The following is a 14500-nucleotide window of genomic DNA, read 5'->3' on the forward strand; positions in this document are numbered from 1 at the left end:
GTCCTCACTCTGAAGGAAAAAAAACTTTTCTTGAAAGCTATGTAAGTAGTATTAAGCTCTATGGGAGCAAATATAGGCAGAACAAGAAGCAAAGCTAGAAGATAAGAGAATCATCAGGAGAGAGTGTGTGTGGAATGTCAAGGATTGAGAGGAATATGAAAAAAAAGAGGTAAAACAAAGAGGAGGTGATAGTCGTATTCTCCTCAGCATAACACCTAAAATGGCTTGAACATCTGAAGCAAAAGGCAGAGGATGACTGGTAGAACATGCACATCAAGATGGAATTGCAGGGGATGGCATAGGGAGGCTGAAGAAGATGTGGTTGGAGGTGGTGTTGGACAATATGAACAGAATTGGTTTCATTCCAATAGATGTCCAGGATGATACGGAGTGGAGGAAAAGATTTGGGAAGTAATTGAAAATGATTAAATTCAGCCAAACACTATGGTATCAGCACAATCAGCATAACACCCTTACAGTAGTCTATATACATACAGTGTAAATTTAATTCAAGTTACTGTTAAATGTATTCATTTAAAATTAAGCAACTCTAATTCTATGGCTAATGAAATCTTATTCTAGTACATTAAATTAAATAAATGGAAATGCTTTACCTTTGAATCATATGCTGACTGCTTTATTACTTCTGGTGCCATCCAAAAAGGTGTACCTACAAATGTATTCCTCTTTATCTGTGTGTCTGTCAATTGTCCTGCAACACCAAAATCTGCTAGTTTGACATCTCCTTGTTCAGATAACAAAACATTGGCAGCTGCACAAAATAGCAAAAAAAACAAGTTAAGATGACATTTAACACATTTTATTAAGAAGGTCTTTAACATATAAAGCTGTACTAAACGACTTTACATTGAACACTTGTTAATATAAAATACTACGGTATAGAGAAATATATATATCACAAATGAAACAAATTTCTTTACAGTAGGTTTAATTAGCAAACATTCTAAAACTTAGGTAGCAAAAAGCTAAATACCAATGTTTTATTATTATTTTTTTTTAATTGTATGAAATTTAATATTCTTTTAAAAGGCACACTAGTTAATAGTCTGAATATTGTGGTGGTGTTTTGGGATGAAACCCAAATGAAACATATAGACAAATGAAACATAAAGATGATTTGTTTTCTTGTAAAAACATTCAAAAATACTACCCTCAGGAATGTAAGGATATTTTGTGCCACAAACTTTCATGATACAAAAATAAGACAAAATTCATAGTGCATATATAGATGTTGATCACAATGACATAGAACCTGTTTCTCTAAGCATAACAAAAAGCTATGCATTCTCTATTTTTCTTAAATCCTCTTTTAACAACAGAAGGCTCCGTCAGTGTCGTACATGCATTAACAAGCCCTGTCATTAGTTTGAGAGTGTGTAGCTAAGAATGGAGTAACTTAAAAAAAATTTGGAGTCAGACAAAGTAGAAATTGAGGATGCCCCCATCATCTTTTAAGACTGCTGTCTGCCAGCATTTTGGACTACAGTGCAGTCTATGATTTTCTTGTGGAGTGTTTCACGATGGATGCAAGATGACTACAGTGCAGTCTATGATTTTTTTGTGGAGTGTTTCACGATGGATGCAAGATTTAGAGCTCTGCTATATCTGGAACCTATCCAGGGCGATGCTGAGTTCAACAGAATAAAGGAGAAAGCAAAGCAGTTACTGTGCAGCCAGGTATTTATTTACACTGCAAGTGTGGGTCTGTGCTCAGCAGTAAAAAGCACATTTTGTAAAGTGCTAGTAGTACTACTCACAAAAGCATCCGAGAAAGCAGACTAGTGACCGTTGAAATATTCATACATAATGAAACTGGCACTAATAACAAATGCTGGACATACCACGACTTATAACCTAATATATTGTGTCTCACTTATCAGAGTTTACCTATAGATATTAAAATTTGAGCTGAAACTAGCCATTTTTATATATAAATAAAAAACTTGTAACTTCTGCTATTTGTAGATCCAGAAACCAGAGGGAACAGGAGATAGGAGAGCAAAACAACTTGGTGCTGAGCTAGAGCAACCACCTCCCAAAAGTCTAAGATGAATGATCTGCTTGAAGATTATTTCATTGCACTACCCATGAGTGGGCTAGAGCAAGAAATTGATATGTACAGAAAAGAGTCCCCTATTGCACTCATGTGCTGCCCACTTAAATGGTGGAGACAAAATGTGCAAACATACCCACTGCATTCCCCACAGGCCAAAACATACCACTCAACTCCAGCAACCTGTGTTCCAAGTGAACACGTTTTTTCAAATGCAGGAGATATTATGAATGCCCAAAGGTTACAGTTACTACATGAAAACATGGACATGCCTGTGCTCTTAAAAAATTGTTGATTTCCTAGACTAAGAAAAGAGGTTATTAAGCTTTGCTCTTATTGTTTATATCCGATCCAATTATTAGATTCATCTGCACTTTTTTCTGGTAAGGAAAAAACTTTTACAATAATTGCTTTAATTTAGTCAGTAGAATGTTAAGCATACTATTGTAATGTATTGTGTAATAATAAACTAAATAATAATAAACAAAAAAGTATCAATCACAGGTCTTTTGCATTCAGATTTTGATTAAATATCGTGAGATACGAATCCTGAACCCAATATAGTGAATTGAACCAATTCATATTGGCATCAAAAGTTAAAATCAGGGCTACACTATCATATTGTGCACCTGAATGAATCACTACCACCAATAAACAGCAAAAGTTGCATATTATTTACACTCACTTCAAAACCCCCATCACCACCCACACCATATTCTGAACAACAGTGATTTGGCATATGCTGTAGATAAGTTGACTGATACTGTGCACTTCACAACAGATTACAGGTGACCAGTGGTAGTGACTTTTTCAAAAATTGAAGGCTTTTCTATGCTTAAAAAAAAGTAATGTAGTGTAATCAATTTCAGACTTATTATCAATGCACAGAGAACAGTGAAAATCTAATTTGCAAGCTTCACCAAAACGCACCAAGTCACCACTCTCTGGAATTGAGACCTACAGGTTATGCAAAATGTAACACAGAAATATAACAGGTGAAAACTAGCATGGGCATTTGCTGTGTCACCAGTTGCTTGGTCCACGAATAGAATTCATGCTTTGACACGTTTGGCTTCAAAGGATAAACAACTTTGCTTTTGAAAACCCAATGCATAGAGGAAATACGGCAAAACCTGGCTAAACATCAGAAAGTCAAACACACCAATTAAAAAAAAAATGTATATATAGATATATATACATATATACAAACCGGATTCCAAAAAAGTTGGGACACTAAACAAATTGTGAATAAAAACTTAATGCAATGATGTGGAGATGGCAAATGTCAATATTTTATTTGTAATAGAACGTACATGACAGATCAAACGTTTAATCCGAGTAAATGTATCATTTTAAAGGAAAAATATGTTGATTCAAAATTTCACGGTGTCAACAAATCCCAAAAAAGTTGGGACAAGTAGCAATAAGAGGCTGGAAAAAGTAAGTTTGAGCACAACAAAGAGCTGGAAGACCAATTAACACTAATTAGGTCAATTGGCAACATGATTGTGTATAAAAAGAGCTTCTCAGAGTGGCAGTGTCTCTCAAAAGCCAAGATGGGTAGAGGATCACCAATTCCCACAATGTTGGGCAGAAAGATAGTGGAGCAATATAAGAAAGGTGTTACCCAGCGAAAAATTGCAAAGACTTTGCATCTATTATCATCAACTGTGCATAACATCATCCGAAGACTCAGAGAATCTGGAACAATCTCTGTGCGTAAGGGTAAAGGCCGTAAAACCATACTGGATGCCCATGATCTCCGGGCCCTTAAACGACACTGTACCACAACAAGGAATGCTACTGTAAAGGAAATTACAGAATGGGCTCAGGAATACTTCCAGAAACCATTGTCAGTGAACACAATCCACCGTGCCACCCGCTGTTGCCAGCTGAAACTCTACAGTGCAAAGAAGAAGCCATTTCTAAGCAAGATCCACAAGCTCAGGCGTTTTCACTGGGCCAGTGATCATTTAAAATGGAGTGTGGCAAAATGGAAGACTGTTCTGTGGTCAGACGAGTCACGATTCGAAGTTCTTTTTAGAAATCTGGAACGCCATGTCATCCGGACCAAAGAGGCCAGGACACCCCAAGTTGTTATCAACGCTCAGTTCAGAAGCCTGCATCTCTGATGGTATGGGGTTGCATGAGTGCGTGTGGCATGGGCAGCTTGCATGTCTGGAAAGGCACCATCAATGCAGAAAAATATATTCAGGTTCTAGATCATCATATGCTCCCATCCAGACATCATCTCTTTCAGGGATGACCCTGCATTTTTCAACAAGATAATGCCAGACCACATTCTGGATCAATCACAACATCATGGCTGCGTAGGAGAAGGATCCTGGTACTGAAATGGCCAGTCTGCAGTCCAGATCTTTCACCTATAGAGAACATTTGGCGCATCATAAAGAGGAAGGTGTGACAAAGAAGGCCCAAGACGATTGAACAGTTAGAGGCCTGTATTAGACAAGAATGGGAGAGCATTCCTATTTCTAAACTTGAGAAACTGGTCTCCTCGGTCCCCAGGCGTCTGTTGAGTGTTGTAAGAAGAAGGGGAGATGCCACACAGTGGTGAAAATGGCCTTGTCCCAACTTTTTTGGGATTTGTTGACACCATAAAATTCTGAATCAACATATTTTTTCCTTAAAATGATACATTTTCTCAGTTTAAACTTTTGTTCCGTGATGTATGTTCTATTCTGAATAAAATATTAGAAGTTGGCACCTCCACATCATTGCATTCAGTTTTTATTCACGATTTGTATAGTGTCCCAACTTTTTTGGAATCCGGTTTGTACATATATATATATATACACATATATACATACATATATATATATATATATATACACATATATACATACATATATATATATATATATATACACATATATACATACATATATATATATATATATACACATATATACATACATACATATATATATATATATATATATACATACATACATACATATATATATATATATACATACACACATACATACATACATATATATATATATATACTAGCAGAATACCCGAGCTTCGCAGCAGGAGAAGTAGTGTGTTAAAAAAGTTATGAAAAAGAAAAGCAAACATTTTAAAAATAACGTAAGATGATTGTTAATGTAATTGTTTTGTCATTGATATGAGTGTTGTTGTCATATCTATCTATTTATATATATATATATATATATATATATATATATACAAAATAGCTGTGATTGGCAGCGGAGAAGTAAAAGAAAAGGAAACATTTTAATAATAACGTAACATGATTGACAATGTAATTGTTTTGTAATTGTCATGAGTGTTGCTGGCATATATATATATATATATATATATATATATATATATATATATATATATATATATATATATATATATATATATATATACAGTTATATATATATACATATACACACATACATATATATACATATACATATATATACACATACTGTATATATACACACACATATATACATACTGTATATACAACATATACATATCTACATATATACTGTATATACACATATATATACAAATCTACATATATATATCTACATATATATATTAGGGGTGGGACTCGATTAAAAAAATTAATCCAATTAATTAGAGGCTGTGTAAGAATTAATCTTGATTAATCGTATGTAATCGACACGTAAATTTGCCCCAAATCGCAAATGTTTTTTTTTATTTAAAACGGTTTTAGTGGGCGACAGAATCAAATAATAGACATGGACATGAATATTGTAAACTGAAGCTGTTTTAATTTCTGAAAAAAAGCTTTTAAACTGCATTTGAATTCAAAACAGAAACAAAAATATCATCCCTGGTTAAAATTGGGCAGACTTAAAAATAAAGTGGTAGTTTAAGTACTTTAAGTACATTTTCAGAATAGTATTGTCTTTAAATAATAATAACCAAAATTTCACCATAAAGTGCAGTTTTTCTTCTTAAAAAAATAAGTCAGAAACATAAAAGGTAATTTGACCAGCTTACTCTTTAAACTCTGAGTAACATTAGCCAAAATTATTTTGTACATTAGGCTAAAACAGTGTGATCATTGAACATTTTGTAATTAGATGTATTTAGAATTACTAACGGTCACGGAAGTCCAATGATCCCCAGTAAGAGCCACAAAGTCCGCTTTCTGTAATGCATCTAATTTTGCTTGCTTTTCAGTGTGCACAAAACCATGCTTTTATCAAGGCTTACTCGGGTAGTCGAAATGATCAGTCGAGGAGCGCGCTTTATTCCGACTCTAACATTTTTGTAGCTGTGATGTGTGCATCAGTGTAATGGATGTACCAGGAAATCATGCATTGACAAAAGTTCCCGTTTGCTTGGAATTGAAAGTGTGATTAAATGCGTTATTTTTAACGCGTTATGGAGTACATGCATCAAGCTTCTCAACTGTGCTTGTGCTAAGAAAGGGAAAATTTTAAAATAACGTAACATGATTCTGCGTTAACCTAATATTTTTCATACGTCCCAAACCAAGGAGATGGGAAGGTAAAATGAATCGGTAGCGCGTATAGTCAGTACATCCCTCTCGAATCGAACCTCGAATGTCGGCGTTAGAGGCTTAAGACTCTACAATTGCGCCACCGCTTGTCTATGCTAAAGTATGTATTGTAGATCGGGCTATAGATATACATATTATATATATATACCCGTGTATCGAGTGGAGAAGTAGAAGTTATGAAAAGAAAAGGGAACATTCTAAAAATAACGTAACATGATTGTCAATATACAGTAATTGTTTTGTGAGTGTTATTGAATGTTGCTGTCATCAAGGATTTGATTATCATTATTTCTTTCAATCAGGCTCGTATTTGTGCGATGTGTTCAAGTTACATTCCGTGTTTGTCAATCGTTGTAAAGATAAGAGGTTTCATTCATCGATTAGTTCCTTACTGCATCAATAAACAGCTCGTCTTCCTTTTTATCTGTGATGTGACAAACTGCATGCACGGGTTTTTTTTACGCTGTCTTCCTTTAGCGGGACATTGACTTTTTCCACCGTGTGCTTTGTTTCCACAGTAGCTGCATTTATGAATATGCTTATCAGGCGCTTCATATTTTTGCTGCCTTTTCAATTGTGTAATTCGGTTTTGTTCAGCTCTTTGGAACTGTTGCTTTTATCTGTGCACTGCATCAGTTCACGTGAGCCACTCGGTGTACTTGCATCGAAGGTTCCCAGCTGTGCTGGTGCCATCTCGTGCTATGTCCATAGCTTTATTTAATGTTACCTTAGTCCTGGCACTTAAAACTTTCTCTGGCAGTTTCGCTGAGTTTGTGTCAAACACCACCCTGACCATCTCATCTTCCTCTCCATAAGCACAGTCCTTCACCCGTGAATATTTACCCGTGGCAGTTTGCTATTGGATTGCCGCTGACGGATGGCCTTATATGGGCAGGCACTAAATTACAAACGCCAGCGGCAGCCTGTCTATGAACTTAATTTAAAGTGTAGGTTTACATCGTGCTTTGTTTCCGAAGTAGCAGAACTCGCTTCTTATTGTTTCGCTGCCTTCTCAATTATATAATGCATGTTTTCTTGAGCGCTTTTTTGAGGTCTTCCTGGTTTTCTATGTACTGCGTGATTACGGGAGGCGTGATGATGTCACCGAAACTCCGCCCCACGGCGTTGAAGCTCATCTCCATTACAGTAAATGGAGAAAACTGCTTCCAGTTATGACCATTACGCGTAGAATTTCGATATAAAACCTGTCCAACTTTTGTAAGGAAGCTGTAAGGAATCAACCTGCCAAATTTCAGCCTTCCACCCACACGGGAAGTTGGAGAATTAGTGATGAGTCAGTGAGTGAGTGAGTGAGTGAGTGAGTGAGTGAGTCAGTGAGTGAGTGAGGGCTTTGCCTTTTATTAGTATAGATATATACATACATACATATATATACATACATACATATATACATATATACATACATACATATATACATACATACATACATACACACACATATACATATATATATATATATATATATACACACATATACATATATACATATACATATATATACATATACATATATATATATATATATACATATATATATATATATATATACATATATATATATATATATATATATATATATATATATATATATATATACATATATACATATATACAAAAAAAGAAACGTCCCTTTTTCAGGACTGTGTATTTCAACAATAATGTTTTAAAAATCCAAATAACTTCACAGATCTTCATTGTAAAGGGTTTAAACAATGTTTTCCATGCATGTTCAATTAACCATAATCAATTAATTAACATGCACCTGTGGAATGGTCGTTAAGACCTTAACAGCGTACAGAAAGTAGGCATTTAAGGTCACAGTTCTAAAAACGACTGTGAAAAACACCCAAAGAAAGATGCCCAGGGTCCCTGCTCATCTGCGTGAACGTGCATTAGGCATGCTGCAGGGAGGCATGAGGACTGCTGATGTGGCTAGGGCAATAAATTGCCATGTCCGCACTGTGAGACGCCTAAGACAGCGCTACAGGGAGACAGGAAGGACAGCTAAACATCCTCGCAGTGGAACAGCCCGGATCTCAATCCCATTGAGCACGTCTGGGACCTGTTGGATCGCAGGGTGAGGGCTAGGGCCATTCCCCCCAGAAATGTCCAGGAACTTGCAGGTGCCTTGGTGGAAGAGTGGGGTAACATCTCACAGCAAGAACTGACAAATCTGGTCCAGTCCATGAGGAGGAGATGCACTGCAGTACTTCAAGCAGCTGGTGGCCACACCAGATACTGACTGGTACTTTTGAATTTGAGCTTCCCTTCATTCAGGGACACATTGTGAAACATTTTTAGTTTATGTCTTATGGTGTTGACTCTTTTAGTGTTCATACAAATATTTACACATTAAGTTTACTGAAAGTAAAAACAGTTGAAAGTCAGAGGACATTTCTCTTTTTGCTGAGTATATATATACACATATACACACATACATACATATATACACATACATACATACATACATACATATATATATATACCTGTATATATACACACATATATTCCGACGCTGACTTTACATATTTAAGATATGACATTATATATTCCAGAGCTGACTTTATATATTCAAGTTTTGACTCTATATATTCAGAAACAAGTTTTGACTTTATATATACACCGACGCTGACTTTATATATTCAAGTTTTGACTTTATTTATTCCGACAGTGACTTTATATAATCAAGGTTTGACTTTATATATTCGGGAATGACTTTATATATAAAAGTTTTGACTATATATAGTTAAATTTAGTCATCATTGCATAACTTTTTCTATTCCATAGAAATTTAAAGACTAAATTCAACTTCCATTCCTAACAAAGATATTTCTGGCGACTAAATAGAAACTACTTATATCCAAATTCGAGCTATTAAGCCGTCGCCTGCCTGGCTGAATAAGTCACCTCGCTTCCCTCTTACTTTTTTACCGTTCATTTAATCATGGCTAGTGGCGGAAAAATTATTAAATGGAAGGAGGATTACACTGAGTATGGCTTTACCAAAACAATTATTGATGGCGAATCGATTATTCATAAAGCTTCAATTGGTGATCTGTTTTTCTGTGTTAACCTCATATTTTTTCATACTTCTTCTCAAACCAAGGGGGTGCGAGGGTAAAATGAATCGGGAAGCACTGATTAATGTAATCGGTGTACCAGGAAATCATGCATTGACAGAAGTTCACCTTTGCTTGTAATGCAAAGTGTGATTAAATGCGTGATTTTTTAACACGTTATGGAGCACATGCATCGAAGCTTCTCAGCTGTGCTTGTGCTAAGAAAAGGAAACATTTTAAAAATAACGTAACACGATTGTCAATGTAACCTTTTGTAAGTAGTGCCTGGAGGATTCAGTGTGGAGAAACTGTAGAGACAGCGTGTGTATTAACTTGTGGATTTTTTTGTGAGAATTTGGTGGCAGCGTCAAAGTCGCTTCCGTAACACTGCGTTATAGTGATGGGTCGTTCTTGAACAATTCGTTCATTTTGAATGAATCTTTAATGTGACTCGGGAAGAACGAGTCGTCTTGTGAGAATTATTCGTTCAGTCGCGCATGCACAGTTGCACAACTTCCTATAGTTTCTGTATTGGAATTGATTCACCTGTTTCAAGTCTTTGGGATTTTCGAGTCGTTCGTTCATCACGTGACAGCCCCATAAGCTTAACCAACTCAGTCTGAGCCGGAAACAGAATTGATTAGTTCATCGCTCGAGTTTTCGGGTTTGAGTCATTCGATCATTACGTGACAGCCCCATAAGCTTAACCTAATGCAGTCTGACCCAGAAAGAGAACTGAACAAATTGACTCTAAAAAAGATTTCAGATTTCATTTTGCTGAACGAGATTTAAAGGTCCGAGTCGGTAAAATTATCCGAACTTCCCATCACTACTGCGTTAGCTGCGGAGCTCAGCTCAGAGCGAAATGAGGTGAATGGGAGGGGAGATGATGACGTGACTCCCCCACCCTTCTTAACTGTCAATCCCCCACAAACGCAGTCTCTCGGAATTTGCATAAGCACAGCCCCTCACCTGCAATTTTAACTTAGTTACAAAGTGATCAAAACTCTCGTTTATATCCTGTGTCCTCTCATTAAACTTGTATCCCGCATTACCCGTGGGCATGACAAACGCCAGCGACAGCCTGTCAATGAACTCAATTTAAACTTTAGGTTTACACCGTGCTTTGTTTCCGAAGTAGCAGCACTCCTGAATATGGTTGTATATGTCACTCGCTCGCTTCTTATTGTTTCGCTGCCTTCTCAATTATATAATGCATGTTTTCTTCAGCGCTTTTTGGAGCTCTTCCTGGTTTTCTACGCACTGCGTTGACAGTCAGTTCACGTAATTACGTGGGAGGCGTGATGATGTCACACGAAACTCCGCCCCCCCATGGCTTTCGAGCTCAACTCCATTACAGTAAATGGAGAAAAATAGCTTCCAGTTATGACCATTAGGCGTAGAATTTCGAAATGAAACCTGCCCAACTTTTGTAAGGAAGCTGTAAGGAATGAGCCTGCCAAATGTCAGCCTTCTACCTACACGGGAACTTGGAAAATTAGTGATGAGTGAGTCAGTTAGTCAGGGCTTTGCCTTTTATTAGTATAGATATATATACACACACACACACATACATTATATATATATATATATAAAAATATATTTTAAATATATATTTATTTTAAATATACAGTGGTACCTTGGTATATGTCTGCTTTGGAATAAGTCCAACTTGGTATACGTCCTGTTTGGACACGAAAAATTTTGCTTGGTATACGACCTTTGTTTGGAATACGACTTGTGTGCTAACCTTGTTTACCTCTCTCAAGACAAAGCCACGACTGCCCACGAGCGTTAGTGCGGCAGTTGCTAGCATTCAGTGAACAACCCTCGCTATAAATATCTCTGTGAACTTTCACGTGTGTGATATAGCGGGTCCACAGCTCCTGTCTAAGTCCAGCTTTAAAATAAATAATCACCGCGCTCGCAGCTTGGTGAGGGGGCGTGGTGGTTATGTGGCTGAAGGTTGTCAGGGCGATTAGCGATGTGGGCGTTTCTCACCAAAGTGCACTTGTGAGGGACCGTCCGCATTCATGATTGTTCCTGGGGCTGCTTATCTTGATAAACAGAAGCGCAAGTCAGCTAGAAGGGGAGTAAAAAGAAAGAACGGACGGGAGGTTGAGTGAGTGAGTGAGTGAGAGAGAGAGGGCTGCTTATCTTGATAAACAGAAGTGTGAGTTGGCTTGAAGGGGAGTAAAAAGAAAGAACGGACGGGAGGTTGAATGAGTTAGTGAGTGAGTGAGTGAGTGAGAGAGAGACAGAGGGAGAGAGAGAGCGCGAGCGAGCGAAGTAGCTGAAGTAGGCAGAGTTAACGTCAGCTGCAAGGAGGGCGCTCCCCTGTTGGGAAGCAGGGGGGCTGCCAGGTAAAAAGGCACCGGGCTTCTTCTTCTTTTTTTTTTATTTTTAAAGAATGTTTCCTGCTCTATTTTAACTTCGTTGTTTTTAAGAAGACTTTTTTCTATTGTTTTAACCTCCACGTTTCACTTCTTATTTTATGGATTATTTATTGGAACTTTGGAGACTGCACTTTAATTTGAACACCTTGTTTTGTTAATTGTTTTAATAAAAGCACTTTGCATTTTTTCACCATCCCCTTGCTTTACCAATGAGGTTAGCAGTCAGGCACATTACCGACAGTGTAGGGTTCAAGGGCTCCCCGGCAGCAGATGGGAGCATACAGCAAACCTGCATTGTCACAACGTGATTTTGTGTTTTTTTCATGTAAATTTGAATTGATTGTTGAAAAGTATGAAGGTGGCATGCGTATCCGGGACATGGCTGTTGCATACCGTTTGCTGAGAACGACGGTATCTACGATTGTGAAAAACAAAGATGTTATTAAAAAGTAAAGTGAGGTAAAATTTTCATTTATTTCATCTAATTGCTTTTGTATTTATGTATTTTAGTATTAAGCAGTGTTTAAATTATTTTATACATGCCAATAGCAATAGGATTTTTTTTTTTCCATGGGAACGGATTAATCATTTTCCCATTATTTCTTATGGGAAAAATTTGTTTGGTATAAGTCAAAGGGTCTGGAACGAATTAAGGACATATACCAAGGTTCCACTGTATATATATTTATAGTCACACACATGCGCATGGGAGGCAGCTAAAGGGCTTGAGTAAGGGCAGTTCCGAAGCATGCCGGGATGTGGCAGTGCGCACTGACTCTTTTTCTCCCTTTCCTGTAGACCATTCACGGGAGATCCCACCTGGCTCTTTTGACGTCACTTTCGGGGCCGAGCCTATGAAAGAAGACCTTGCCCCTGTGATGTCATGTCCGGACTTGACCCAATGGCTGAAGACCATGAGCCCGATCCATATGATCTCACTTCCTGTCTTCCCCTTTAAAAGCCTGCACCTTTTCCCTAGTCCCTCAGTTCTGTTTTGGACTCGGTTTTGTGCACATCAGTGCTGTAACTGCCAATCGTTACTTTTGCAGCCAGGATACCAGATTATATGGGTGGCTGCCCCAAACCTTTATATGACTCTGTCTCATATCTCCATTTTATAAAGAATATTGCAATATGTACAATGGTAAAACCAACAATAAGAAGTTCACAAAGCTCACTGCTAAGAAAAGTTAATGTTTTTTTTTCTTTTCTTCTTCTTTAAAGTGTATGAAATTCATTTAACTCTATTAAGATCTAAAGAAAAATTGAAGCTGAGACCTTTGTAAAATTAACAGTGAGCACCTCCAACACTTTCACTTGCTCAAATTGAAGAAGACAGAAGTTATTTAAATAACATGGATAAAAGAAAAAGTAGCTTATGAGAACAAACCTTTAATATCTCTGTGTATTTTCTTTTCGGAATGTAGGTACTCAAGTCCTTTCAAAATTTCTCTGAGAATTGTGGCAATCTGTGTTTCATCCAAAGGGCCAGGCTCTAACTGAAAAGAACAAAAAAAAAAAAAAAACACATACAAAACTTAAAATTAAATTCAGTTGTAGGAGTGCAAATATGGTGAAAATCACAATTAATTAATGAGTTTTAAGATCAAACACTAAGACCTGTACAAATATCTTGTGAAACCAAGTAAGTCTAATCCCTATTTTAAACTATGATGTAGATATTGATTCTGTTCCACGATTTTACTTATGGTGTACAGTTTACACTTATGTATTCTTCACAATCAACAATTTCAAATCATCATATGCACTTCATGCAATTAAATGTTCTGCATTCTGAATACAGAGGTCTTGTGGCAAAGAAAACTGGGTTTAGCAATCCTGAATAACACGGTGAAACAGTCATTGTAAAGCATGCAGTACAAAAATCATGTATTAAAACAATACTAACTGTATTGTATTGTTGTGCCGATACTAAACTGTAAATAAAAAATATTTCTCTGTGGGGGAAAAAGCTAAGGTTGCAGTTTATGGAAATTAATTCAAAACCGGTAATTTGAGCATTTTGTAAATTTGAAATTGTTGATCATATAATTAAGAAACAATACAGGGGTAATGCCACAGATGTCTCAGGAGGCCATTGTGAACTTCCTTCAGCCAGAAGTAATTTTCTTCTTTTTATTTTAATACAACTTTGAAACTCTTCATGCTGTGAAACCCCTCAACCAGACAATGTGAAAGCCTTTTTAAAAATAAATTGAAAAGCATTCATTTTTAAATCCAATGCCGATTTATTTAAGAAGTGCATTCTGCGTACATTTTAAAGCTTAACATCTTTAATAGTCTTTTTTAATGCTTCAATGCTAGGGGGATAACCAGCTTTCATAAAAGCCGTTGTAACTTAAAGCCTATCTGTACAGTGGGGTGGTACCTGGCTTATTTTACAGAATGACAC

At 36.7% G+C, this 14500-nt stretch overlaps 1 protein-coding gene across 1 annotated transcript in view; it reads right to left on the minus strand.

The window, feature by feature from the left end:
• Positions 1 to 14500, minus strand: part of LOC120523807 (serine/threonine-protein kinase 24) — a 161806-nt gene that overhangs the window by 54444 nt on the left and 92862 nt on the right. Inside the window, exons 4-5 of the mRNA XM_039745428.1 lie at positions 13478 to 13586; positions 615 to 772 (exon numbers count right to left, since the gene is read on the minus strand). Of these exons, the coding sequence (XP_039601362.1) occupies positions 615 to 772; positions 13478 to 13586 (267 nt within the window). The remainder of the gene's footprint in view (positions 1 to 614; positions 773 to 13477; positions 13587 to 14500) is intronic.

Source organism: Polypterus senegalus, chromosome 2, assembly GCF_016835505.1.
Source record: "Polypterus senegalus isolate Bchr_013 chromosome 2, ASM1683550v1, whole genome shotgun sequence".
Lineage (NCBI taxonomy): Eukaryota > Metazoa > Chordata > Cladistia > Polypteriformes > Polypteridae > Polypterus > Polypterus senegalus.